Consider the following 26249-nt stretch of genomic DNA (forward strand, 5'->3'; position numbering starts at 1 on the left):
AGAAGGTTATATCATCAGACTGGGTTTTGTCCAATGAAATTATTGTAATTGTTTTAGGATTATTTAGTTGTATACTTGTTGCTGGCTGTTGAGCAAAGATAATATGTTCATGAAAGATAATACGAGACATCATAAAATACATGTCCAATTTAAACACAACCTACGTTTAAATAGAAAACATACTGCAAATGTAAATGTAGCTCAACAATTGAAGCACAAACGCTGGATCATTGGTTCAGGTTTTTCTTCATATAAAATGCAGTGAGTGATGGTGAGAAACAAGTGAATGACAAAAAAATAACTTTGCAAAAAACTACAGAAACAGCAGGATATAATAGACTAACTAGTTAAGTGCTAAACACAAAACAGGTGCACACATTAGAGAAGCAAACCATTGATATAACAGGTTTTAGGACAGAACCAAAGCCAAAATTAAAGCAGTTGTAAAAACACACAAAAACACATGGGCAAAAAAGGACAAGCGCAAGCATTCCTAACTGTATTTTAAACAATGCTGTGCATTTTATGTTTTATAGCATTTTTTAATCTGGGTTATGTTTATACACACAGTGGCTGTCAGGGAATTTAGAAGTTGAGTTGAGAGCAAGTGACTATGATTTCCTCAACAGATGATCATCGAACAACTTTGCTTTACTTTGCTACAGTGGGAATATAGTGGAGCATTATGATGGCACTGGCAGTTCCCCAAAGGAAAAATTGCAACTGTGATTTGGGGCCATAGTGTATAAAAAAAAAAAAAATAATAATAATTTTGTAATGTTATAGCCTTATTCCAAAATGTAAATGTAAATTTCTTTTTTTTAACACATGCACATTTTTTTTTTTTATTATTTTTAATACATTGGCAAAGATTAAAAAATAAACTTCTTTGAAGTTGTCATTAGGTATTTTTTGAAAATTTTGAATTTTTTCCATTTTGAAATAAGGCTGTAACAACAAATTGTGGAAAAAGCGAAGCTCTGTGAATACTTTCCGGATGCACTGTGGTGACTTTGACATTCTGTGTGTGTGTGTGTGTGTGTGTGTGTGTGTGTGTGTGTGTGTGTGTGTGTGTTTTAATCCAGTTAACTCTAGTTCAACCACTATTACCATGGTAGCAAGATGCAATAGGTTGTAGTATTAAAAAGAAAGGCTTGAAATCTAAAAGGCTTACAGCCCTTGATGAACATCTGATGAAGACATAAAAAATTGGGGTCCCCAGAGAACGAGCACGGTTTCCTTGTGCCATCATGGTCACTGCTGCTCCTGAATTCTGTAATGAATACTAATTTGATGATCTATTTTCCATAATTGAAATGCAATAATTTCTCAAACCATGCTGTTAATTTTGACCCTCCTCTTTGCTTCTATAAACAGCCACCCTGCCCACTGCTGGCTAGTTGTGGGATTAGATGGGAGGATAAAATCTGATTTGTATCAGTTGCTCGACAGTGTAATGGTTTGAGCTGAGAATTGCAAGAATATTTTTTATTTATTTATTATTTACAAGTGTTTATATACAGTAAGTCACTAATGGCTCACTGGGTTCATTGCTGTGTTCCAGTGCAGTGCAGCCTTTTTATTGGTACCTAATTTCCACATTATAAACGGCAATATAACAACGTCACTCTGAAGGCTTTATAGTTCGGTCCGGCTACAGAATGTTTAAAGTAGACCTCTTGTTGAAAAAAGGCACTTTTAATGCTGTTTTTAATTATTTACAGATTCCCATCAGAACCTCTTTCAGTGTTTTTCTTGGAAATTACTGCAGCACTTCCAAACAAACATTAAATATTAAACCAAAAGCGTTTGTGGCCCGAATTACAAATCACACGATGTCATCAATACAACTAAATGAACGAGATAAAGACAGTACCCCCTGTCTGCTAAATCTAAATGCTCTAATGAAAAAGGCATTAAGTAGGATTACTAAACAAAAGACTTGCTGTTTGATTTAATCTCATTTAAATCCAAACCACTTGGCTCTTTCCTGGAGACACAATGCTGAAACTGGCATTAATGGTGATGAAACAGCAACTGACTATTGTCTTGATTAGAATAGCTTTAAATATTCTTCATTCATATTTAATATTATTATTTTTATATAAATGTTTAGATCATTTATTTCCAAAGTGAGTCAGATTTGAGAAGGTACACAGTTTCACCAAATGTTCACAAGATGGCTGTAGGACAGAGCGAGCTACAGATGCAATTTAACAAGTTTGGCAAAGTTAAATTGTGAAGTAAACAGATTATCAGGTAATATACTGTACATAACTGCAGGAAACACATAAGGAAATAAGAAAACCCACAGGGGTGTGCAGTTACAGACAATAATCAGATTGGTGTAAATGGCAACGATATGAATCACAGCTGATTATTTTCCAAAACAGCACATCATTAAGTCTTGTTCTGCCAAATGTCTCATTGAACTAGACGACAATTTTTTTTTATTAAAATAATACTAAATATTAATAATTAATAATAATCCTAAAATATTTTTTTTTTTTTACGAATACGAATACGAATATTTTTTATTTTTATTTTTATAATTTTTTTTAATTTATGTGAAGTTTCTGTGAATGAGATGTTGAGACATGCACATACACACGTATTAGAATGTTGCTCCTGGATAACGTCAGCTTTCGGGCATTTTTTTATAGTTTTAGAAAGAATCTGGGAAAACCCAATCTGGCAGTCCAGAGTAATTCCAAAGTTGTTGATTCACAGGATAGTTGAGCGTTCGAAAATGAGGGACTGTAGTGCAGATATAGACCCAGCTATGTTTTTCAATAAATGAGCACTTATAAAAAATCCCATTGCAGTGCTAATAAACTTGTGGGGCAAAAAAAAAGAACCAGAAATCCTTTTACAGCAAACCATTTATGTATTAATTATATTCTTATCTGCAAGATAATTCCTACATGCTGCATTAGTCCAGATGTAATTTCTCTATGATCCTGATCATTTTTATTGTCAAAATGAAAAAAAATAAGAAATAATTAAGAAATAAAAAAAATAAAAAGAGCTCTGCCCACCTCGGGTTTGTGCAATTCCTTTAAGATTGAATAAGTGTTTGCCTGTGACTATTTGTATGAATATCTCCAATAAACTGTTTGTAGACCTTTTGTCATTGTGTTCTATAGTCTATATGACTTATTTCATATAACTGCTATATAATAAAAAAGTACCATTAGAAAAAGTAGAAAAAGTAATTCTATAATATCAAATTACTACATTCATATTTGTGATAAACTGCAATTTATAATTGTGAGATCATTAAATCCCTGTGTTCAGTACATCATAGCATTTATGTCTAATTCTTTTCTATTTCCGTCTCTTCTCTCCTACCTCAGTGATCTGCAGCTTCCGTGGCTCTCTGGCTCATGGCCTGATTCTAGAGATTGGAGAAACTGTTCAGATCCTGGAGAAGTGTGAAGGTAAGCTAGTCTCGTACCACCAGAAAGAAAAAAACTTTTGTTTAGTGTACTGTTTGGAAGTGCAGTAGATTCTGTTCTAAGAAATGTCTAAGATCTACTGTCATACAGAATTAAGCAAATGTTTCGATATATAATCTCTAAGAGTCTGTACTATAAACAATGTAAATTTAAGCAGTGTTTAATTTCCTATAACAGCACGATTAGGACTGATTTTAGGCTGCAAGCAAATTACAAATATAACTGGCATGTTTTATATGAACAGCTTAAGTAGATCTACATAACAATCCAAACTAAGAAATTTGTAATTGCTGGTAAAGTGGTGTTTTTTTGTGCAAACAATCTTATTTTTGGAAGAAGACACTTTGCAAGAGTCAAAAGTTAAACTTTACAGTCTCTGACACAAAACCCTTTTGGATGGATGGATGGATGGATGAATTTAGATGGATGGATAGATGGATGGATGGATGGATGGATGGATTGAGATTGATGGATGGCTTTGCGGTTTCTCTCTGTAACATGTCAAACTAAATTCTGGAACGATCTTGTTCTGTGAATGTCCTACATACATGTCCTATTTTTAATTTTATTAAAAAGTTATTTTTTTTTTTAACCATTTACAGTTATTTTTAAAGTTGTAGGACAATCACGGGGACAATCTTGTTATAATATAATATACTAATAATAATATATATTTTTTAAAGTTGACAAATTGTTGTAAAATAAGTACAGGTAATTTTTTTCAGTGTCATTGGAGATAAAGAGTAAAAATATAAAGGATATACAACTGTAGGTTTTATGCCCCTTTGGGCTTTTCGAAAGCAACACGGGTCTGTGGCCGTATGTTGGTGCTTAAAGGTCAGTCATAAAGAACGCTCGTTCTGGTCTGCTGCCATTGTTCATGGCTTCAGTCTGACATTTGAGGGCCTCCAGGCCCAGGATGAGCGATGGCCCTGGAACTTGTAGCTTGCAGTCCAGGATGCCTTTCAGTGATGTGTTGCCTCGTAATTGGGAGAGAAATATGTTGCAGTCAGTGCACTACTTTTACACTTCCAACATTTTCTTTTCCTTTCACATATGTGATCATTATACATTGGTTTTATTTTTGTGGTTGACAGTAAACTAGTGTGTAGTGCATACGTACCCTGTATGGCCAAAAGTGTGTGGACACCTGAAAATGAAAATCATGTGCTTTTTGGATAACCCCCTTTAGATTGAGTTGCCAGATTGTTGCTGTGTTATCTTTCATTCTTCTAAAAAACATTCTATTAGATTTTTTTAAAACAATGTCTGTCCTGAATATATCTTGTATATGGTTTTAAATGTGGGATAAAACCCCAAATGTATAGATACACACACACACACACACACACACACACACACACACACACACACACACACACACACACACACACACACACATACAGTGCATGTGCGTGTGTGCTTAGTTGGCAACCAAATCATCGGACTGGTGAAAATGGTTTTCCTTGTCCAATGGCCTGACTAATGATTTCAGAATCTCTCTTCCCTGCTTAGTTCTCACCTGCTGATCTCCTATAATATAGTTTAATTCAAATTCCTGTAATTGTGACAATAATGATAATGTTTTACATTTATAATACAGTTTCATATTCTTGATATAGGTATGCTCTGATTTTGAATGAGCAAAATATATGTTTGTATAAAATGTATGTTCCTTCATATACTTTACTTTAACTTCACTTAAATCCCAGTCATTAAAAAAAACTTTTTGATACCACTTTAAATACCACATGATCTAAATGTTATCCAAAAAAAGATAAACCAGTACTGTTGCATTCAGTTTGTTATATTAGTCTTTTAAAGCATAATGTCCCATATTATGTTCGTGTATCCTGTGTTGCTGCAAATGTACTACATTGTATTGAATGTTATTACTGTCTTATTAAAGAATGAATAAGTAAAAAATTGCAGTTCTATCACTGCATAAAAATATAAAGATATGTACATAAAAGTAGTTTGAACTCGAATGAGGAGTGAATATATACTATAATATATGGCCATATAATATCCTTTTCTATGTTCATTATTCAAGTACTATTAAATGCAAAAGTTTGCATAGCCTTCAGACAAATCGAAGAAGAAGAAAAAAAGCAAGACAATTCATAAATGTTATAATAGTACTTAATATATGAAGTGTGAAATCAAGCAAAGAAGCAAATCTGCAGATTAAATTAAATAAAAATGTAATTTGGAAATCATGAAAAAGTGACACTAAAATTGACCACACTGTGAGATGTTTCATTATACTGAAAGTAAGTAGTTTATGGCTAAATGAATAAAAAAAAGTGCTTGCAGTTTGATGGATAAGCTCTGGGTCAGTAGGTGAGATAAGCACATAATATGGAACAATCTGGGCTCTGATTGCAGGGGTAAGCAGTTCACTGTGTAAATCGATTATTTCCCTGCTGCTCTATGCTTCTAAAAGTAATGGATGCATGGAAAATCGAAACATTTTTAGACAAATCTGGCATTGTTATGACACAGGATGGCTAGGTGGCTGAACTACTCTGAGAGGAAATTTTCTTTTTCTTTTCCATTTGTAATCATCTATGTGGGAAGGCAGACAGTTACTGTCCATTTATTTATGGATTAGACTCATATGGATCAGTCCGTGCAGCTTCCTGCTGTAAAAATCATTCCGATATTTTAGCCTTTTCTAAAAGTTTTTCACAGAGTTTCTGGTTTCCTGTAAAAAGCGTAAAAGTAAACAGCCAAAGACATAAACAGAAAAAGCATGCATCATCCCTCAGGTCCTGAAATGGTGAGAAAATAGATGGCCACACTTTGTGATAGATCTGCCACTATTGGAACTGCAAATAACAGCCGAGACTTGACAGCAGAAGTCCTTTTGCTGAAACGCTGTTGGGAAAAAGACGACACATTTCATCAGGTGTCAGTCACACTTGTCTCAGTTGCGCTGTTAGCCGTCGTTCATCACGGTTTTGTGATAATCACTAAAAGTTCTTGCTGCCAGCTAATGTGCATCTCCACAACAGCACTAGTTTTCTGAAATAGCATTGGAAAGTGTTAGAAACTATAGAAGCGTTTAACCAACTGAGAGTGAATAAAAGTTCAAGGGGGATGTTTTTCAGCTTTGGCAACATAGCTAATGTTCATTAACCATGACACAGTTAGCATGCTAGTATTAATACTTTATTTTTGTTCTGAACAAAACACTTTGCATGCAACATATAATTCAATTCTTGGGATTTCTGTAGTAGTCAGTCTTTCTGTCTTTAGCATAAAATAGACATACACAACAGAGCTTATTCCCACCTGATTGCTCAGTTTGGTCTTGGGGCCACTTGTGGGTAGAGTCCGGGTTGTTCCAAACTTCTCCTATTTAAAAATTATGAAGGCTAAAAAAATTTTGAGAGCTTTTAGTGCAAGAGAATTTTCTTTGTAGTCTTCGCCATATCTTTGCCTGAGGTAAATTTCAAGTACTATAGTGAGGGGTCTGAGAACTTATGTTTTTCATTTTTATATTTCTAATACATCGCAAATCTTTTTTTGTTTTGCTTTGCCATTATGGGTAATGTAGTGTAGATTGTTGTGGAAAAATAAATGTCAAGCTTTTCAGCAACATAACAAAATGTGACAAAATGGTCTGAAAGGTTTTAGAATGTCCCGTGTAATATAACCAGATTACTGCAAGTATTCAGACATGAGATCGTGTAAAGAGGTCAAATTTTTTTGCACAAACCTAGTTGATGGGGATACACTTAATTTCAGGATAATTTCCTACCAGTCACAAGCCATGTGCTATCAATGTTAACAAAGATGGACTGTGGACAATTAACACAGCAGGTGTAGCATCTACATTTTGGGACAGATGGCCACAGGTGCATACCATTCAGCCACCCGCTTATGAATATTTCATGCCGTTCTTGTAGCCGCTCTATTGCAAGGAGCTGCATCAAAATGTTAAGTCGTTAGCAGAGCAGGATTGGATCTGTGTTATGTGTCCAAGTTATTAGCGCACATCCAAAATGATGCAAAAATCTTGCCAATTTTCTAGTGAATTTAACCTTCGTCTTTTTTCCCAATTTCTCTATCTTTCTCATTTTCTGTCTTTCATACACATTTCTGCATATTCTTCTGGATAAAGGGCTGTATTGATCATAACACAAAGTGGGCCAAACATTTCCTGATTTAAATTTATAAATGGAGTTCCCAATGATCGTTTAAATCTGTTAAACAATGTATTTTTGAATAATAAATTTAAACTAAAAGTTTGCATTATAATCTGATTAATGCAGAGAATGTATGTTCATACTAAGCAGTAGTAAAACAGACTATGCATGAGGTATTCTTTCTCTGAGCCCACAGCTCATAGCACACGATTATAAGAGACTCAGTGTCTGAGCGGTCAGGTGTTTTTTCTTTTCCAGACAAGGGCCCGGAGTGGAGAAATCGATACGTAAGATTAAACAGCACCTTAAGTCTATGGATGAATTAGATTCAGAATGAGTCCTTTGGTGTGCTCTATAGCCATGCGGTATTTGCTAGGCATGCTTTATGGCTTCTTTTCGCGATTTTTAAGATGGAACATCATAGATATGTAATTGAGAGGAAAATGAGATAAAATATGACATGCTTGCCACAACAGCCTGTTTTATGTCTCTGCATTTCTTACTCTGAGTCTTTCATCGTGAGCATGTGAATGTCATGCACCACTTGCCTTTGAACCTTAATACACGTGTAACATTTCATACATTCGCACATAATGCTTTCAGTCCGACAATGAAACATTTCTATGATGTGTAATTAAATTCATGAGGTACTCTTTGAGCTGATTATATAGACATATTAACAGTACTGATATTGTGTTACAAAAAAATTAAGAGCCTACGCCATAAACAACATATTTTTCTACTGAGGAGCAAGCTGCATCATTGGATGTAGTTAGTTCCTCCTGCTTTTAGTGTATAGAATGAAATAAATTAGTGAATAAATGAGTACTACATTGCTTTTCTGTATTTTTTCTTTGCTGTTTTGTGCCTTGGAAGTCCATCATTTGGAAGATAAACTGTGGTCTAGCTTTCGAAAGATAACTCAAGGTCTTGTGACATTGAGAGGATCTAAAGATGTCTAGACAGGTGTCATGTAAAATATGATAAAAGATAAATAATAAAATCTTTTTTCCACCTTTAATGTGATCACAAAGTACAAATGAAAAGACAATATACTTTGAAAGAAAAAGAAAAACGAAATTTAAATACTTTTAACTAAAAACATTCACCCTTAAATCTGCAGTCAGGTATCAACATGCAGAAGTACAACTCAGAATGACAAGGTATTCAGGGAGCAGATTTCAGCAAACATTTATGCATTTTGTCTTCAGTACCTGCTTAATCCTGATAAAAGGTTGAAAATGTTACACTTGAACAATGAATAAGAGTTTCTGAAGCTTTTTTTTAATCGTTATTGTTAATCAGAATGAATATTACACATTTTTAGTCCATTGTGTGAAGTTAAATACTTTTAAAGCAGGAATGAGAAATTAACAGGTTTAATATTAAAATGTTACAGTTCCCTCTTACCTCTTAATGAGATCCCATGAGTATATAGACTCAGTTAACTGTCTCCAGGACATGATTAAGAACAAAGGGTGACAGAGCGTTCTCAGTTGCTGGACTAATGCTCTGGAGCGAGTTGCCGTTCCATATCAAGTCCTCACCGAATCTTGATGATTTTAAGTCCCGCCTAAAAGCATATTTATTTTTAGCTTCTGACTGATGCCCTTACTCTGGATGGAGTTCTCTTAAATCAGAGGCCACTCTGTGATCCATTAAGTTACTGAGCAACTGTATTTAATGTTACCAGTCTATTACAGTGACTCAGGACCACAGCTTGCATGAACAGTTTTGCATTTAAGCATGTATCACTGCACACGCATCAACAATGATGGATGGACATGCAATGAATGGATATTTGTTGCCACCCAGATGAGGATGGGTTCACTTTTGAATCGGGTTCCTCTTAAGGTTAATTTCTCATGACATCTCAGGTAGTTTTTCCTGGCCACAGTCACCACTGGCTTGCTCATTAGGGACAAACCTACAGTTAAATGGAACAGACTTATGAGCATTACACTTACACATTCTTTTATATAACTTAATGATCACTGTATCTCTGTAAAGCGTTTAGAGACAATGTCCATTGTTGAAAGCACTCTACAAATAAAAACCAACTGAATTGAATTGCCTCAGTATAAAGTCTCTATTTAATCTTTTTTCGATTTAATCATCCTTCTTTAAAGGTCTGAACAGCATTTGCTTAACAGTCGTTGTTTTTGAATGTGGTTTATAAATAAATGATTATTTAATGTACTTTATAAAGAAATTGTGACTTCCAGGGGAATCCAGGGCCTTCCCCAACAGTACTGGGCACTGGGCAGGACTGTTCAGATCTAGGATATGAAACAGAAAAATCGCTATCATAGGACCACACAGATTGAAACTGATTTGTTATATTCAAGATTTCACAAAGTAAAGCTTCAGTGTGAGCACACACGAGGCAGGTGGTTGAACCAGTGGTCTTCTGATGGACACAATGTGAAAGACTTTGGTAGTCATGTATGTTTTGTATTCTTGTATAACCGTCATTCTTTATTTTCAGTTATTTCTTTATCCAGGTCAGTGTTCCCAGTTTTCCCAGCCGTAGATGTAACACCAGTTTATTGACAGGCGCAATGTCACATACATTTATACATTAGAACAATAACTGACCCCACCTACTGTCATGTTTTTCGAGAGGTGGCATAAAGTCAGAGAACCTGCCAGAAACCCACAAGGATACGGTATAGGCAAAGCTACGCAGAAACCATAGCTAAGAATCGAACCGTGGGACTGTAACGCAACCTGCTACACCACCAAAACCTCACTTTTTGTATAATCTTATACATTTTAAATATCCATTACAAAAGACAAAATTTAATCTAATCCAATATTCTAACATTTTGTATTCAGCATATTTAATTAAGCTAAAAAAAAAAAAACACTATTTAAAGAATCTGAATAAGTGTATAAATAGTTTATTAAGTATTTATTTCAAAGGACACAATCTGGAGAGAAGATTGTTCTCTAAAATCTAGAGTGGAAAACAACAACATATTACTTTATATGTGGATGAGTCACCATAATTGCGTTTGTGTGCGGTATTGTATGCTTTAATATCTTTTCAGAAATGTTTTTCATTTGCATGCATACATAGAAAATAGATAATTTCACTGCTAAAGGTTGAATATGATTTAATATGAGCTTCTAAACTTCTCTGCTTCTGTTACTCAAAATGAATATTACACACCTTTGGTCCATTATGTGGAATAAAAATGTCTTTAAATGGGAGCGAGATCAGAATTCATATAAATTTTATTGCAGATCTACATCGCTTGTTAATTAGATCCCATGAGTATCTAGACTCTGTAAGTGGAAGTAAGTATTAAGAAGCATGAGGAAATAATCATTTGACATTGAATCATTATCTACCTTAATACACAGGCTAATAATCCACTAATAATGGTACGATAAAGAGAAACACATATCCTAATAGACAAAATGGATAACAACAACAATAAAAATTAATAACAACAATACAACCAATGTTAAACTACGACTGCTAAAACTGTAAAAATAACAATTATTCAAATTATTCTTATGTTGTTGTTTTTAATATAGTAGTAGTTGTTTGTTTTATATAATTTTTGGTGTTGATGATGATGATGATGATGATGATGTCCACCATCTTTCTAGGGTGTTGAATTTAACCTCATAGCAATTAGACAATTAAAAAGCAGGCTGTAAATTGAATAATAAACTTTAAACACATTTTGTCTTTTTGTTTCAGGATGGTTTCGAGGATTCTCAACCAGAAAACCTTATATCAAGGTAAAAAGTACGGTTTTCCTACTCACAGAATACATTTGCTTCTTGTGATGTGATTTTTTTTTTTATTTTTACAATCTCAGGATTGATGCATATGAGCCCTCAAGGAAAGCCCTAAATATTTAAAAACGAATCTTTCTCCTTTTGTTCTTCTCACCTCTCTACCTGCATAGTAATATAAACAGCTTCATAATATCCTGACCTTGTCAAGATTTTGTCATTCCTCAAACTGGACACCAATAGATTTATTAATAAACTGTTTAGGATTTTACACAAGAAACTTGGCATTCGTGAAAATCCTGTAAACTCAAAAACTTTATACCAATATACCACTAAAAGTGTGTAAATCTACAAAAGTCTAGCTAATGTAAACCTTAACATGGATTACTGCACTTTTATATCTGGAACATAGTGTTGAGTATATATTAGTTATTTTCAGCATTTACCAGATGCCCCACACCCTGCTAGATCACTAGGGCAAGAATTGAATACATCAATATTTGATGTAATTTAATCAACTTTAATACACACTTTGTGACACTGTATATGCATACATGAATCCTCGAGCATATACAAACTAGAAGTTAGCAAAGAATTAGATAATTGACCCAGCATTGTGAAAGCATATGCAGACTTGAGCTTAATTCTTTACATCTTGGATCTAAAGCCTATCCTGGGAACATCATGTATAAGGAGGAAATGCACCATGTATGCACACATTCATACAGTTATTAATACACTAGGTCAAGGATTGAATACATGCATATTTGATGTAATAACTTTAATATACACATGCATGCATACATGAATCCTTGAGCATATAGAAACTGAAAGTTACCATAGTATTAGCTAACTGACTAAGCATTGTGTAGGCATTTGCATACTCAAGCTTAATAGAGTACATTCTGTAAATTCAAGTCCGTTCTTTACTTTTTCAATCTGAAGCCTATCCTGGGAGCATCATGTACTGTATAATTCAGGGATACTATTCATACATACAGGAATACATACATTCATACAGTTATTAATACCTTAAAGCAATTTAGCAAATTCAATCCAACTCCTGGCATGTTTTTTTTTCTGGAAGGAGAAAACTTGAGAACCCAAAGGAAAAGCAGAAAAGAAACATATTTTTTACACTTCATACTTTAGCATGCATGCCATGTACTCACTGTTGAGCTGCTCTGCAGAAGAAAAAAAAAGTCTGATTATTTCCTCTGAAAGTGAATTTGACTGTGAAACTTTTATCCAGTGAAACATTATAGCAAAAAAAAAAAAAAAAAAAAAAAAAAAAAAAAAAAAAAAAAAAAAAAACATACCTGCAGGGCTGTACTTAAATTTAGCTAAACAAAAAACATTTGAAGTTAGCTTCTTCCCAAAGGCAACTAAATTATTCTGAAGTGGTGCAATAACATTGCTTTGTATATTTTTCTAATAGCATATATTTCAAACTTATTGCTATTATGTTAACTGAAGTGTTTGTGCGCCTCAATGCTAGAGAGTTCAAAGTAACTTAGAATTAGAGCATTATATGTTCATCAATTACTCAGTCACATTCAGTGTCTGCTTCTTAAACTACATAAACTTATATATAAGGTCATAAGGCTTAAAGTATTTAATTTTGTTTTTAAGTGGGATCATAAAAACTGTTTTTTTTGGTGATAGTTGTTAAAAAGTCCTTTGTTTGTCCTGAGCAGTTGAACTACCATTTTTTTAAGGAAAAAAACCCCCATAAAAAATACATTTAATGATTATCAGGAAGGCAGCATATTAATTAAGAGTAAAGGGGTTATAAACTTTTAAACAGGATGATATGTATCACTTTTGGGAAAAAATCTCAAGTAGCTCCTTACAACAATTTACGCCAATCGTTGTTTACTGCTTTAAATGTACCATGTTGCCCTCTTGAAAATCACTGGAGAGGCAGTGCATGCCTGTATCATGCAAAAAGCACAATACTGCACCTTTAGTGAGGGTGTTATATACACAAGGTCATTGTTAATATTCATAGCAGCTACAGCCTCCAAGCAGAGGACAGGAAATCAAGATTTATGCACTTTTTCATGCTTTTGCTGACCTAATTCGGCACAGAGCTTAAGCCAGTGTGAGGTGAGGACACAGCATGCTCCAATATGCTCTTTCCACAAACAAGAAGGTTGGGGAGTGTGGAAAAGGGGTTTAACGTAACTCAAATCAAATTTGTCATGGCTGGTTCCATCTGCCATATAGAGGTACGTTCAGGTATTAGCTGAGAGCTAATGTTGTTGGGATTATATGTAGTTCTTTCTCCAGGATAAAGGAATCCCTACCTTAGACAACTTAATATATCAATCTCCCTGAGATTGTAAGACTGTCTTTGTTGTCTGTATTGGTGTACTTAATAAACAGGTATGTCTGATTATAACACTGTATATCTGCTCAAGAAGGCCTGCTAAAAAGTTAGCAGATTTTTGTAATGTGGAAAGAATTATTAGTATTATTAGCCTATGCCAACTTTGTTTAAATACAATACAATGGCAGACCAGGAAAGCACATTGGGCATCCACTTTTTTAGAAAGCATTTAGAAGTTTGTCAAACCGGATCTAAAATATGAGAAACTCGAAATGAAACTTCTTTTTCTTCTTCTTTTGGCTTCTCCCATTAGGAGTCACCACAGCGGATCATCCGTCTCCATACTAGTCTGTCCTCTACATCTGTCTCTTTTAAAGCAACTACCTGCAAGTCTTCCCTCACCACATCCATAATCCTCTTTGGTGTTCCTCTTTTCCTTCTTCCTGGTGTCTCCATCCTCAGCATTCTCCTACCGATATACCTCATGTCCCTCCTCTGCACATGTCCAAACCATCTCAAACTCACCTCCCTCACCTTGTCTCTAAAATGTCCTACATGCGCTGTCCCTCTAATAAATTCATTTATAATCCTGTCCATCCTCATCACTCCCAATGAAAATCTCAACTTCAGCTCTGCTACCTCCAGCTCCACCTCCTTTTTTTTACTTAATGTCACTGTCTCTAAACCATAAAACATGGTCTCACAACAGTATTATAAACTTCACTCTTGCAGATATTCTTCTATTACAAATTACTCCTGCTATCACTCTTCTCCACCCACTCCACCCTGCCTGCACTCTTTTCTTCACTTCTCTAACACACTCTCCATTACTTTGCACTGTTGACCCCAGTTACCTGACCCCAGTTACTGTAAGCAGAAAAGGGCTCAAAGCAATCCAACCTCCACCTTAAACCAGTCTGTCGTTCCTACTGCACACTTCACTGCTGTCACACTGTCCTCATACATGTCCTGCACCACCCTCACATACTTCTCTGACACACCTGACTTCCTCATACAATACCACAACTCCTCTCTCGGGGCCCTGTCGTACGCTTTCTCTAGATCCACAAACACACAATGCAACTCTTTCTGACCTTCTCTATACTTCTCCATCAACATTCTTAAAGCAAATAATGCGTCTGTGGTGCTCTTCCTCGGCATGAAACCATACTGTTACTCACATATAGTCACTTCTCTCAGCCTGGCTTCCACTACTCTTTCCCATAACTTGATGGTGTGACTGATCAACTTAATTCCCCTGTAGTTACTGCAGGTCTGCACATCTCCCTTTTTCTTAAAGATCAGTACCAGCACACTCCTTCTCCATTCCTCAGGCATCCTCTAACCTTCCAAAATCTTGTTAAACAATCATGTTAAAAACTCCACTGCCATCTCTCCTAAACATCTCCATGCTTCTACCGGTATGTCATCTGGTCCTACCGACTTTCCACTCTTCATCCTCTTAATCGCTGCTCTCACTTCCTACTTACTAATCCTATCCACTTCCTGCCTTATCATCTCCACACCATCCAACCTTCTCCTCTCTCATTTTCCTCATTCATCAGCTGCTCAACATACTCCCTCCATCTTCTCAACCCTCCTCACTAGTCAACACATTTCCATCTCCATCCTTTATTACTCTATCTTGCAGCACATCTTTACCAACGGTATAAATAATTTAATGTCCAACTTCACATACAGTTCCTTGTATGCCTTTTCCTTGGCTTTCGCCACATCCCTCTTCAACTGCTGCCACATCACCTTGTATTTCTGCCTACTTTTCTCATTACTCTGTCGATTCCAATTCTGTTTTGCCAACCTCTTTCCCCTTATGCTCTCCTGCACTTCCCCATTCCACCACCACGTCTCTTTGTCTTCGTTTTTTATTTCCAGAAACTCAAAACAAAACTATGGTGTACTAATCGCTATGTATAATTGTATGTACAGATTTCGAAATGAGTAACATACTCTGTTTATTGATAATAAGTGGTTTTTTAATCCGAGCCAGTATCTTTCATTTAGAACATGATGCATCATGAATGTGTTGAAAAATAATTACAAGGTGCTAAAAAATTTTTTGTGTTAATCAGTGACAGGAAAAGAAATATACACTTCTCAGTGCTCAGTGCTCGGTGAACTTAAGTGCTCTCATGCATGGCATTTTTTTTCCCAGGTAAATTTCAATGCTTAATGTTTATGAATACCTTTTCGTCACCTCTCTATGAATAATAGCATAGCTGCCCTTATGCTGTGTTTTAACAATATTGTTTAAATACTATAAGAAGATTTATTATCTCATTTGTATTGGACGATGATGCTGCAGTGTTATTTTTACATAGCACAGTTTGTGAAATACATCTAGTCAAAATATCACAAAATTGGACATTGGTATCAGAGCATTTTTATTCATACAAAAATTAGCATAGTATTTGACCAACATCGTCCCTCTTATGCTACCAAAACATTTCTGAACTGTTTAACAATAAAAGCATTAACTTTAGAATTAACATTAAAAGCATTAAAATTTAAGCTACAGTCTAAACGTGCATCAGTGAGCCTTAACCCTGTCACAGATTCACCACTGCTACTTCTTTGGACCACTTTTGATAGACACCGACCACTGCAGACCAGGAAAACCCCACAAGAGTTTGCAGTTTTGGAGATACTCTGACCTAGTCACCTAGCCAACATAATTTGACCCTTGTCAAACTCTCTCAAATCCTTATGCTTGCCCATTTTTCCTGCTTCTAACACATTAACAAATGTTCACTTTTGCGGCTAAATACATCACACCCACTAACAGGTGCCATGATGAAGTGATGAAGTGATAATCAGTGTTATTCACCAGTCATATTGTTATAATGTCATAATCTAATTGTTGGTCAAACTTTCATATAGAGAAATTGCAAAATTAAGGGTATGAGCCAATACATATTTCCATTTATAAAGCTAATTTTGTAAAACATCAAGACTCAGTCCAAATGTTATCACCAATCCTTCATATAAAAATGCTCCCACTTATAGAATAAAAGATGTCATGTCTAGCCATGTAACCAAGGGTTGACATTTTCAAACAGTTTCCCTTTATGTGAGCAAAGTTCACCCGAGAGAGAATAGTGTTCTGACTCCACTGACCTTTAAAAACAAATACTTTGATAATATACATTGTGCCTTTGTCCGAATCCCTCGAAATAGTGTACAGCTTTGCCTCATGAGACCTTGAGGCAAAACATCCTAAAAATGGTCCAGAATAAAACAATCACTTCCAATAAAGATGAGAGGATGGCATTTCTTTTTTTTTTCATGGTAGCCAGGGGCCTTGCTTTTAGACTGCCACTGGGCTGGTATTAAAAAGGAAATGTCATGATTTTGCTGGGAGGAGATAAATAAGAAAGGCTCATGGGAGATATTAGAAAAAACTGTAAAAAGTTACAGTATACTGATATAACTTTGAGGGAAACTAATTGTGTGCTGTGAACAAGATTATTTTAGTATTGTACATCTTTGATCACGAGTCTTAGTCCATTTAAAATAAATCTTTTGTCAGACATGTGAATTCAAGGCAATCTGGGCAGATTTCTATACAAGCTTATGGTTTAACGGTTGAGGTTTTATGGCAATAGTTAAAAGATGAAAAATCGTTCTGAACTCAACAACCCGAAGCCAAATGCACAGTTTGAAACCAAGTTCCAACACAAATGAGGGTGTAAAGAAGGCTGTAAAACAACATTAATTACTGTTAAACAAGCACAATGTAGTATTTAGTAGTAGTTAGCAGTAGAAGACAACTGATGGCACCCGTATTTATAGCTACTAGTTTCTAACTAATTACTCATTTGATTGTTGATCATAAATATAACAATATATTATGTGTCAGGCAGCAAAATCATGATCCTACTATTCCTTAGACAATTCCTTGGCCTTCATGGCTTGGTTTGTGCTTCGACATGCACTGTTAAATGTGGGACCTTTTATAGACAGGTGTGTACCTTTTCAAATCATGTCCAATCAACTGAATTTACCACAGGTGGGCTCCAATCAAGTTGTAGAAACATCTCAAGGATGATCAGTGGAAACTGGATGCATCTGAGCTGAAATTTGAGTGTCGTGGCAAAGACTGTGAATACTTATGTACATGTGATTTATTAATTTTTTATATAAATTTGCAAAGATTTTGAACAAACTTCTTTCATGGTATCATTATGGAGCATTGATTGTAGAATTTTGAGAAAAATAATGAATTTTTATCTATTTTGGAATAAGGCTGTAACATAACAAAATGTAGAAAAAGTAAAGGTACAGGTGTGCCACATGACACATTACACATTTCACCAGGTGAAAGCTTAGAGGTATGATATAAAATTGTGGATTTGCCTGTGTGGACAGTGCCATGTGGCAGCACTTCAAAGCGTCATGCTGGACGTGCCCGCCATCTCCACTAGTGTCAGCTTTTTGTGCCAGCCAAAGCTAATCTGCTCTAGAGGTGACACAAAGCTGGCGTGTGGACCGTCATTAGCATGCCAAACCCACACTGAGCAAACTGTAGAGCCAGGCATTCCGTGCCATTGCTTGCATGGACATGAATGTCCTATACAGTTGACAAAAAAGGTAAGTGCCAGCTAATCAGTCATTCAAGGAAAAATATTCATACTAAGATCTAAACCTCTTGGGGCTATATCTACACTTGAGTTACACTGTATGGTCAAAAGTATTGGAACACCCAACTTCCCCATCTATATGAGGGTCTTCCCCAACCTGTTACCACAAAACTGGAAGCCCACAATCGAATAGGATGTCTTCAGATGCAGTAACATAAAACTTTCCTTTACCTTGAACTTTAAGTCTCAAACCTGTTCCAGCATGACAGTTCCCCTGTGCACAAAGCTAACTTCATAAAGACATGGTTTTTATGGGCTGGAGCAGAAGATGTCCTGCAATAGAGCACTGATCTCAACTCTATTAAGCAGCTTTAAATGAATTAAACGCTGACTGCACCTCAGGCCTCCTCACATTACCTCAGTACCTGACCCGCCTTTTTGGCTGAATGAACACAAATTTACACATTTCAAAATCTGGTGGAATATCGTCCCGGAAGAGTGAAGCTTATTATAACATTAAACAGGGAATAAATGTGGAATGTTTGAAAGGGACATACAAATCCTATGATCAAGCGTTCACAAACTTTTGCCCACATAGTCTACACATAATTAATATATATATATATATATATATATATATATATATATATATATATATATATATATATATATATATATATATATATACAAACACACACACACACACACACACACACACACACACACACACACACACTATATTAGGTCACATGGTCATAAGTATGGTATGGGATTTCTGAGCATTGCATTCCACATTTAGTCCCAATTTGCTCTCATAATTCCTTCCTTACTTCTGGTCTGGGAAGTTGTTCCACTAGATTTTGGAGTGTGCTTACGAATATTTGTTCATCAGCCACAAGGGTAATGAGGCAGGTACTGATATAGGTGAGGAGGCCTGGGGTGCTGTCAGCGTTCACATTCATCCCAAAGGTGTTCAGTAGGGATGAGATCAGAGCTCTATAGCAGGCCACTGAAGATCTTCCTCTCCAAAGCATTTAAACAATATATTCAAGGAGCTCACTCTGTGCCCAGGGGCATTGCCATGCTGGAACAGGTTTGGGTTTCCAAGTTTAAAATGTTATTTTTTGTTATTATTTTGCATTAAGACGCCCTATACAATTAAGAGTCTCCAGTTTTTCTGGTAACAGTTTGGAAAATAACCACATATAACAGGTATGGGCAGGGGACCCAATACTCAATATAGTGTTTTATAATATATATCAGAAAATCAGAATGGCTTAAATCCTCTGGTTAACACAACATGATCATGCTAAACCCTTTAATGCAAATTACGCAAGGGCAGCTGACTGAGAGTTTAGCGTAAGTGATTAGGAAGAAACGCCAGTCTGTAGGGGAAAATGCATTGTCTCCTGCTCCATCACCATGATTGATGACTCGAGTGCTTCCCAGGAGCAAAAGCATCTGAAATGTGTAGTGGAATGTGGAGAAGCATGAAGGCAAGCAAGATCATTTTGTCATGGTTTTAGGAACTGTATTAAAAGACACCAACAATCTATGACAGATCTGTGTTTGTTTGAGTTTGTGAGTGTAAGTGTGTGTGTGTGTGTGTGTGTGTGTGTGTGTGTGTGTGTGTGTGTGTGTGTGTGTGTGTGTGTGTGTGTTGGCAGCCAGTGAAGATCTTTCAAATTGTGTAATTTTCACATAAGATCTCAAGTACTGCCTTTGATAAACTTAAATTTTTAACTTTTTCTTGCAAACCAAATAATAATAATAATAGTAGTAGTAATAATAATAACAATAATTATGATGATGATGATGATGATGATGATGATGATGATAATGATGATGATGCACCTACCTCGGTAATTAAAAAGTCAGAGAATTATATATATATATATTTATATTTATATTTTACTGAAACCCCTCCCTACTCTACTACCACATTAATCTACTTATGAAAATCTAACATTATTATATGTCAGTTATGTATAGTGTGAATGGAAATTATATACCGTAATCTTACCATGCAATTGATTATAAGCACCACCCACATACTGCAAGACTTTTGACATCAACATCAGAGTTGGTACAGATGCAGCATTTAAACATAAGCCTTATTGTCGTCTCTTTACTCCACTAATCTCTGTTAGTAATACTTTAATTAGGGAAATAATCACTGATTTGTTATAATATCTTTTTATTAGTTCACTTAAACATTCTTAAAACTTTCAGTATTTAGGCACTTGGTCAAATTATAATATATTATATAAAATATTATTATTATATATTATTGTTTTATGAATATATAATATACATTATTATATATACATTTACTTTTCCTCTACTGAAACACCTGTTCAGACAACACACCAGTGGATTTCATCTCACATGAGTAATCAAGAATTAAAGCAAAAAGGGAACATATCAAATATCTAAAATCTGTGGAACAACAGAGCAGTGTTGTCTCAATAGTTAAGGCCCCTTGTTTACTTATCAGAAGTTCACGATATGCCACATTTGGGCTCTTAGGATAGACCCTTAACATGTTTGACAGATGTGCGCTAAATCATGGTTTAACCTTGTCTGACCTCAACTGCATGATTTCTTTTGCACTGTCCTGCTGCCACGTGATTGGCTGAGTGGATTAATTGCATAATGTGCAGGGTGTATAGATGTTTCTAATAATGAGTGTATATATAAATTCACTGCTGATACATTAATAAGATTATATACATTTGTTGTGAAATGAGACGTTCAATTTTTTTGGCTCTTCTCTTTGTAAGAACTTTTCCAACTGGAGGTTTTGCTAGGCAGTAAGAAAATGAAGAAACATGGAAACATCTGGGCGTACAACTTGTATGTATGTAAATACTTATGGATGTATTTACAAAAACTTCATTTGATTTAACTTCTAAGAACAATTAACATGACTTTATTCTCCAGTGGGTTTGCTATGCCAGTGAATAGGTTAGTGGGTTTGATCTTTACCTACAGCAGAATTACTTTTGCTAAGGAATCAATTGGTTACACACAATTTAATAAGGAAACCAGAATTATACAAACATTTAAAAGTATATAATTTTATTTATATTAGTAATATATTTTGAACCACATATTTTGAACCAGCATAATGAAAAATCAATCACTGCCACAGCGACTTGTTGAAAAGAAAACTTTATCAAGTCAAGCTCATAGCACTCTTGGGAGCTAACGCTAAAGCTAACTAATTTTCTTATTCTTAACTTTTTTGTTTTATCTAATCGCTATTGTCCTATTTTCAAACAAAATGACAAGAAATTACTTATCAGTCTGGCAGAAAAATAAGCAGCTCTCAGATTAGCATAGATACTATACAATAAGGTAAACAATAGGTCTGAGTTTGAATGACAAGTGAGCAATGCGTCCTGCCAGCAGTCTGAACAATGCATGTTAAGCACACAGAGTTGGGCTGATGATGAAATGGCTGGCAAAATGACAAAAAAATCACAACATATAATGAGGAGAAACGTTTAACCCAAAGCATAATAATTTTTTCTTGCCAAAATGATCCACAGATCTAAAAGAATCTAAAGAAGCTAGTACATGATCAAGTAACAAGGGCACCGTAGCACACTCCATGAACTGTTTCAGAGAGACTGAATAATTAGAGCTAAAATATTGATTTTTTTGGATTTTACTGTTTTGCACTGTATTGAAATTATCCTAATTATTCATTGCGTTTTGCATATTAAGAAACAAAGTTGTCAATTTAAATGAACGTAAAACTTTCTTATTATTCAAATTGTAGTAAAAACAGTGTGCAGCCTTTTAATAAGCATAATGTGTACTATGTATGTAGTCAATAATGTTAATAATGCTGCTTAATAGCTCCTCATTCAGACGTTAATAAGCACAGAATTTTATTGTAACTGGATCTACATATATTTTAATTAAGCATCCCCTGCTTTAATCTATTATAATCAAAACTTATTAAACCTCCCTAAGCTGCCACCACCATTTGACGCAGTTGGATTAGATGAATCTTGACAGGGTCTAATGCCAAATTCACTGCGTTGTCATAATATACTGTGCATGAGCCAAAACCCCCCACAAAAAAAAAAAAAGTCTCTTATTTTTTTCAATCTATTTTTTAGTCTGGCCTCATTTGAGGCAAAGCAAACAAGAAAGATGAGCTCAGCTTGCTCTATTTCAAACTCCAGATTGATTAATCACCTTTTCTATGCTATACTTTACCTAAAAAAAGAGATGACTTTTTTTAACCACGCATCATTTGTTTTTTGCTGAAAGTTTCTATTCTGGTTTCTTCAACCAGGCTCCATCCGTCTGTAGAGCCTTCAGAGATGAATTCCAGCCTATTAGAGCAGATCATTACTCTTTACCGTAGCAGAAATGCAACCCAATACCACACATGGAGAGGGATCAAGTGGGGGGTTAGAGAGGTAGCGAGATTCCTGACAGGCTGTTAGTCACACATGGCTCAGCTATTAATCAACATCAGCGGGAGTTAAAGATTTAAAAAAAAGTCTTATTATAGCACTCACTGCAATGTCCAGTTTATGTTTATTATAAAGGAATGGTGCTATTTAGTATTTAATCTACCATGTTACAATGATGTTTGTGCTGTGAATAGTCCAGAAAACAGATTTTTACTTTTCTACCATATACAGACTTACAAATGGTTACATTATCAAACTGAGTTGTTTTTATAGCAAGTAATAAAAAATGAAAAACCACAAGCAATTAAAAACAAAGTGTCTTATTAAATTGGTTTGATTACGGTAAAAGCTCTGAATTCATTTTCCTGATTAGACACAGCACCTTGTTGGTTTTGCGATCGAATCAAAATGTATTCATGATGTTTTTTGATTGCTTTTGAGTGCTTAACCGCTCACAGAGTCAGGGTTAGATGGATTCTTCTGCTCTTTTATTGCTTAATTAATTACATGCTGGGTTTTTTTTTTTGTGTTACTTGGTTTTCTTTAGTACTTAAGCAGTTACTAGGGATGCATAAAATGTGTTCTAGACAAGAACATGGTGTACGAATGGTAGGAATGTTGTGCAAAGCTCATATTTGTTAACATTAATTAATTCATATTAAGTAACAGTGTGGTCCAAATTCATTCATTTATATTTAGTAGCTGCCTAGTCAGAGTTTATGCATGTGTTTTAGTGACTTTGTTGTCAGGGTTCATTCATGAAGCTAAAGATAAATGGTCATGGTCATTTGTACAGTTTGTATATATTTTTCTGGAAATTGTGTATCATGACAATCACTATATCCTGAGTAAGGACAAACAAAACAATAGTTGTAGGAATGAAATTATAGAAAAAATGTACTGTGTCCAGATTTAGTTGAAAGTAATTATGAACTCGAGTGATGTACCTGATATTGAGGAACTGTACAGTATTCCAGTATTCACACACCATGCTGACTGAGCTGGCATTACAGTGTTCTCCAGTATTTCCCGAGGGGGTGGGGGGAGGAATGGAAAGCCTGCCCACTGCAGGACATTACACGAATTTCTTAGTCTGGGGCAATTTTGAGGAAGCAAGCAACCTACCATTATATTATGTTAGAGATGGGAAATAACTGCGGAACATTGTGCTCTGAAACCTTACGCTCTCAAACACCACTTTCTGTGCACCAAATAAATGACTTTATATTGTTAACTGTAATTTCTAGTTCCTTCACCTTCTTCATAAACTCTGTAATATAACATAAAAGAAAACAGTGCGTAGGAAGATGCCTGTGTAACAATCATTTTGTTCACTGAATTTTTCCTCCTCCTTGAAGAAAAAGTGAAAACAATTGTATCCTTGGACATCAACAAGGCCTTAACTGAGTGTTTATGTACTTTCGAATTATTAAGTAAACACCAGTTATTCTGCTTCCCACATAATGAAAGAGAGAAGAAAAGACTGCCAGTGATGATTCTGACATGCAGAGGCTGCTTTTTTCTCTTTTGCGCTTCTTTTGCTTGAAGCGGGAAATGCTATTATTATTCGGTTTACCGCTGACCTTTTTTTGCTAAGTGAGCGTTCAGGCGGAGGAATGGAAGCTGCGCTATCTCTACATTGCCTCCCCCGATTCCTTGTTCCTAAACAGTTTGAGTACACTCTAGCTGGGAGCAAAGACAATTAGTAACAGCTCAGCGTGTTCACCCCACTGACTTCTCTGTATACTACCTGATTCTTAAGAATGTAGTAGCATTTAAGGCTGTACATCTCATCGGTGACCAGGATCAGACTCAAACGTGCGTCTATGCAATTCAATTCAATTCATTTTTATTTGTGTATCAACAATGGACATTGTCTCAAAGAAGCTTTACATTAAAAGATTAAAAAAAGGTTATAAAGTTGTATAAAAGAATGTATACGTTTAGTGTGTATAACTTTGTTCCTTATAATTGTAAGTTTGTCCTTAATGAGCAAGCCAGTGGTGGCTGTGGCAAGGAAAAACTCCCTGAGATGGCATGAGGAAGAATCATTAAGAGGACCCAAACTGAAAAGGGAACTCATCTTTATCTGGGTGGCACCGAATGTCCATTCATAACAGGTCCATCATTGTTGAGGTGTGCAGCGATAGGTGCTTACTGGCAAACCCGTTCATGCAACCTGTCATCCCGAGCCATTATAGTAGACTGCTGATATTAATTAAAGTCCAAATAAACCCTCAAAGTTCTTGAGTTGTTTAAGAATCATCATGTGTATATATAAAAATCAAAGCATCTGACAAGGATTGTATATAAAAGCACAGGTATTTTTGCCCTTGTTTTCGAAAATGGTGTTTCTGTTGACGAACATAAACAGATAAATGCAATTTATATGAACAGTTCTGCATTTAGGAACCCATCACTGAACAGCACACCTTACAATGATGGGACTATAATGAATAGACATTCACTGCCACCCAAATGAGTCTGGTTCCTCTCCTCTTTCCATCTTAGAGATTTTTTTCTTGCCTCTGTCACCACTGGCTTGCTAAAAACTTTCTTTCGGCTTCTCCTATTAGGGGTCGCCACAGCGGACCATCCGCATGTTTGATTTGGCACATGTTTTTATGCTGGATGCCCTTCCTAACGCAACCCTCCCCATTTATCCGGGCTTGGGACCAGCACTAAGAGTGGCTGGGGTTGGTTCCCCTGACCGGGGATCGAACCCGGGCCGCAGCGGTGAGAGCGCCGCATCCTAACCGCTAGACCACCAGGGACCCTTCACCACGGGCTTGCTAATTACTGATAAACTTATAAGGGACAATTTATGGGCACTAAACTTCTAGGCACTAACATATATTTTTATATTTTATATAAAAATATATGTTATGTTGCTATTTATCTCTGAATTTAAATAAATTGAATCATATAGAGGTACAGGCATCGTTAGAGGTAAATTTTTTAGTTAGAGGTAAATTTTTTGATAACCGATTGATTACATACACACGATTGATGTTTAAGAAAAAGGCAGCAATTTTTATTTGGATCTCCTCTATAGACTATACATTGCATGCGAACATGTTAGATTTAAGTCCTTCAGTCATCTTCATGAGCCGTTTTTATCCTGGTCAGGGTTGCAGTGGATCTGGAGTCTAGCTTGGGATTACCTTGGGATTTAACACATTCTGGATGGGATGCCAGTCATTGTGCCCACACACACATTCATACACTCACACATGTAGGGGCAATTTAGCACCTTCAGTCTACCTATTGGCAAGTTTTTTGAGAAGTGTGAGTGAAATGGGGGGAGTGGTGGCTCCAGCGGTTAAGGCGCTGGGTTGCAGATCGAAAGGTCTGGGGTTCAAGCCCCGGTATCGCCAAGCTGCCACTCTTGGGCTCTTTGGCCCTTGAGCAAGGCCCTTAACCCTCTATGCTCCGGGGGTCCCTTACGAGGGAAATATCAAGGTCCGTGACGTCGGAGTGACGTGGGGCCACCTTCCCGTGGGCTCACCTTCCCGTGG

At 35.8% G+C, this 26249-nt stretch overlaps 1 protein-coding gene and 1 long non-coding RNA gene across 10 annotated transcripts in view; one reads left to right on the forward strand and one right to left on the reverse strand.

Moving 5' to 3' along the window:
• LOC310722228 overlaps nt 1–26249 on the reverse strand; it is a 439622-nt gene that overhangs the window by 394925 nt on the left and 18448 nt on the right. The window lies entirely within an intron of this gene.
• Nucleotides 1–26249, forward strand: part of dock3 (dedicator of cytokinesis 3) — a 232888-nt gene that overhangs the window by 45312 nt on the left and 161327 nt on the right. For all 9 annotated transcript variants that reach the window (XR_014532300.1, XM_083534341.1, XM_083534349.1 and 6 more), the window contains exons 2-3: nt 3357–3440; nt 11328–11368. Coding sequence is in view for 8 of the 9 variants with exons in the window: in XM_083534341.1 (XP_083390467.1) it covers nt 3357–3440; nt 11328–11368 (125 nt within the window). In the remaining variant the exon portion in view is untranslated. The remainder of the gene's footprint in view (nt 1–3356; nt 3441–11327; nt 11369–26249) is intronic.

The sequence above is a fragment of the Silurus aristotelis genome (genome assembly GCF_946808225.1).
Source record: "Silurus aristotelis genome assembly, chromosome: 28".
NCBI lineage: Eukaryota > Metazoa > Chordata > Actinopteri > Siluriformes > Siluridae > Silurus > Silurus aristotelis.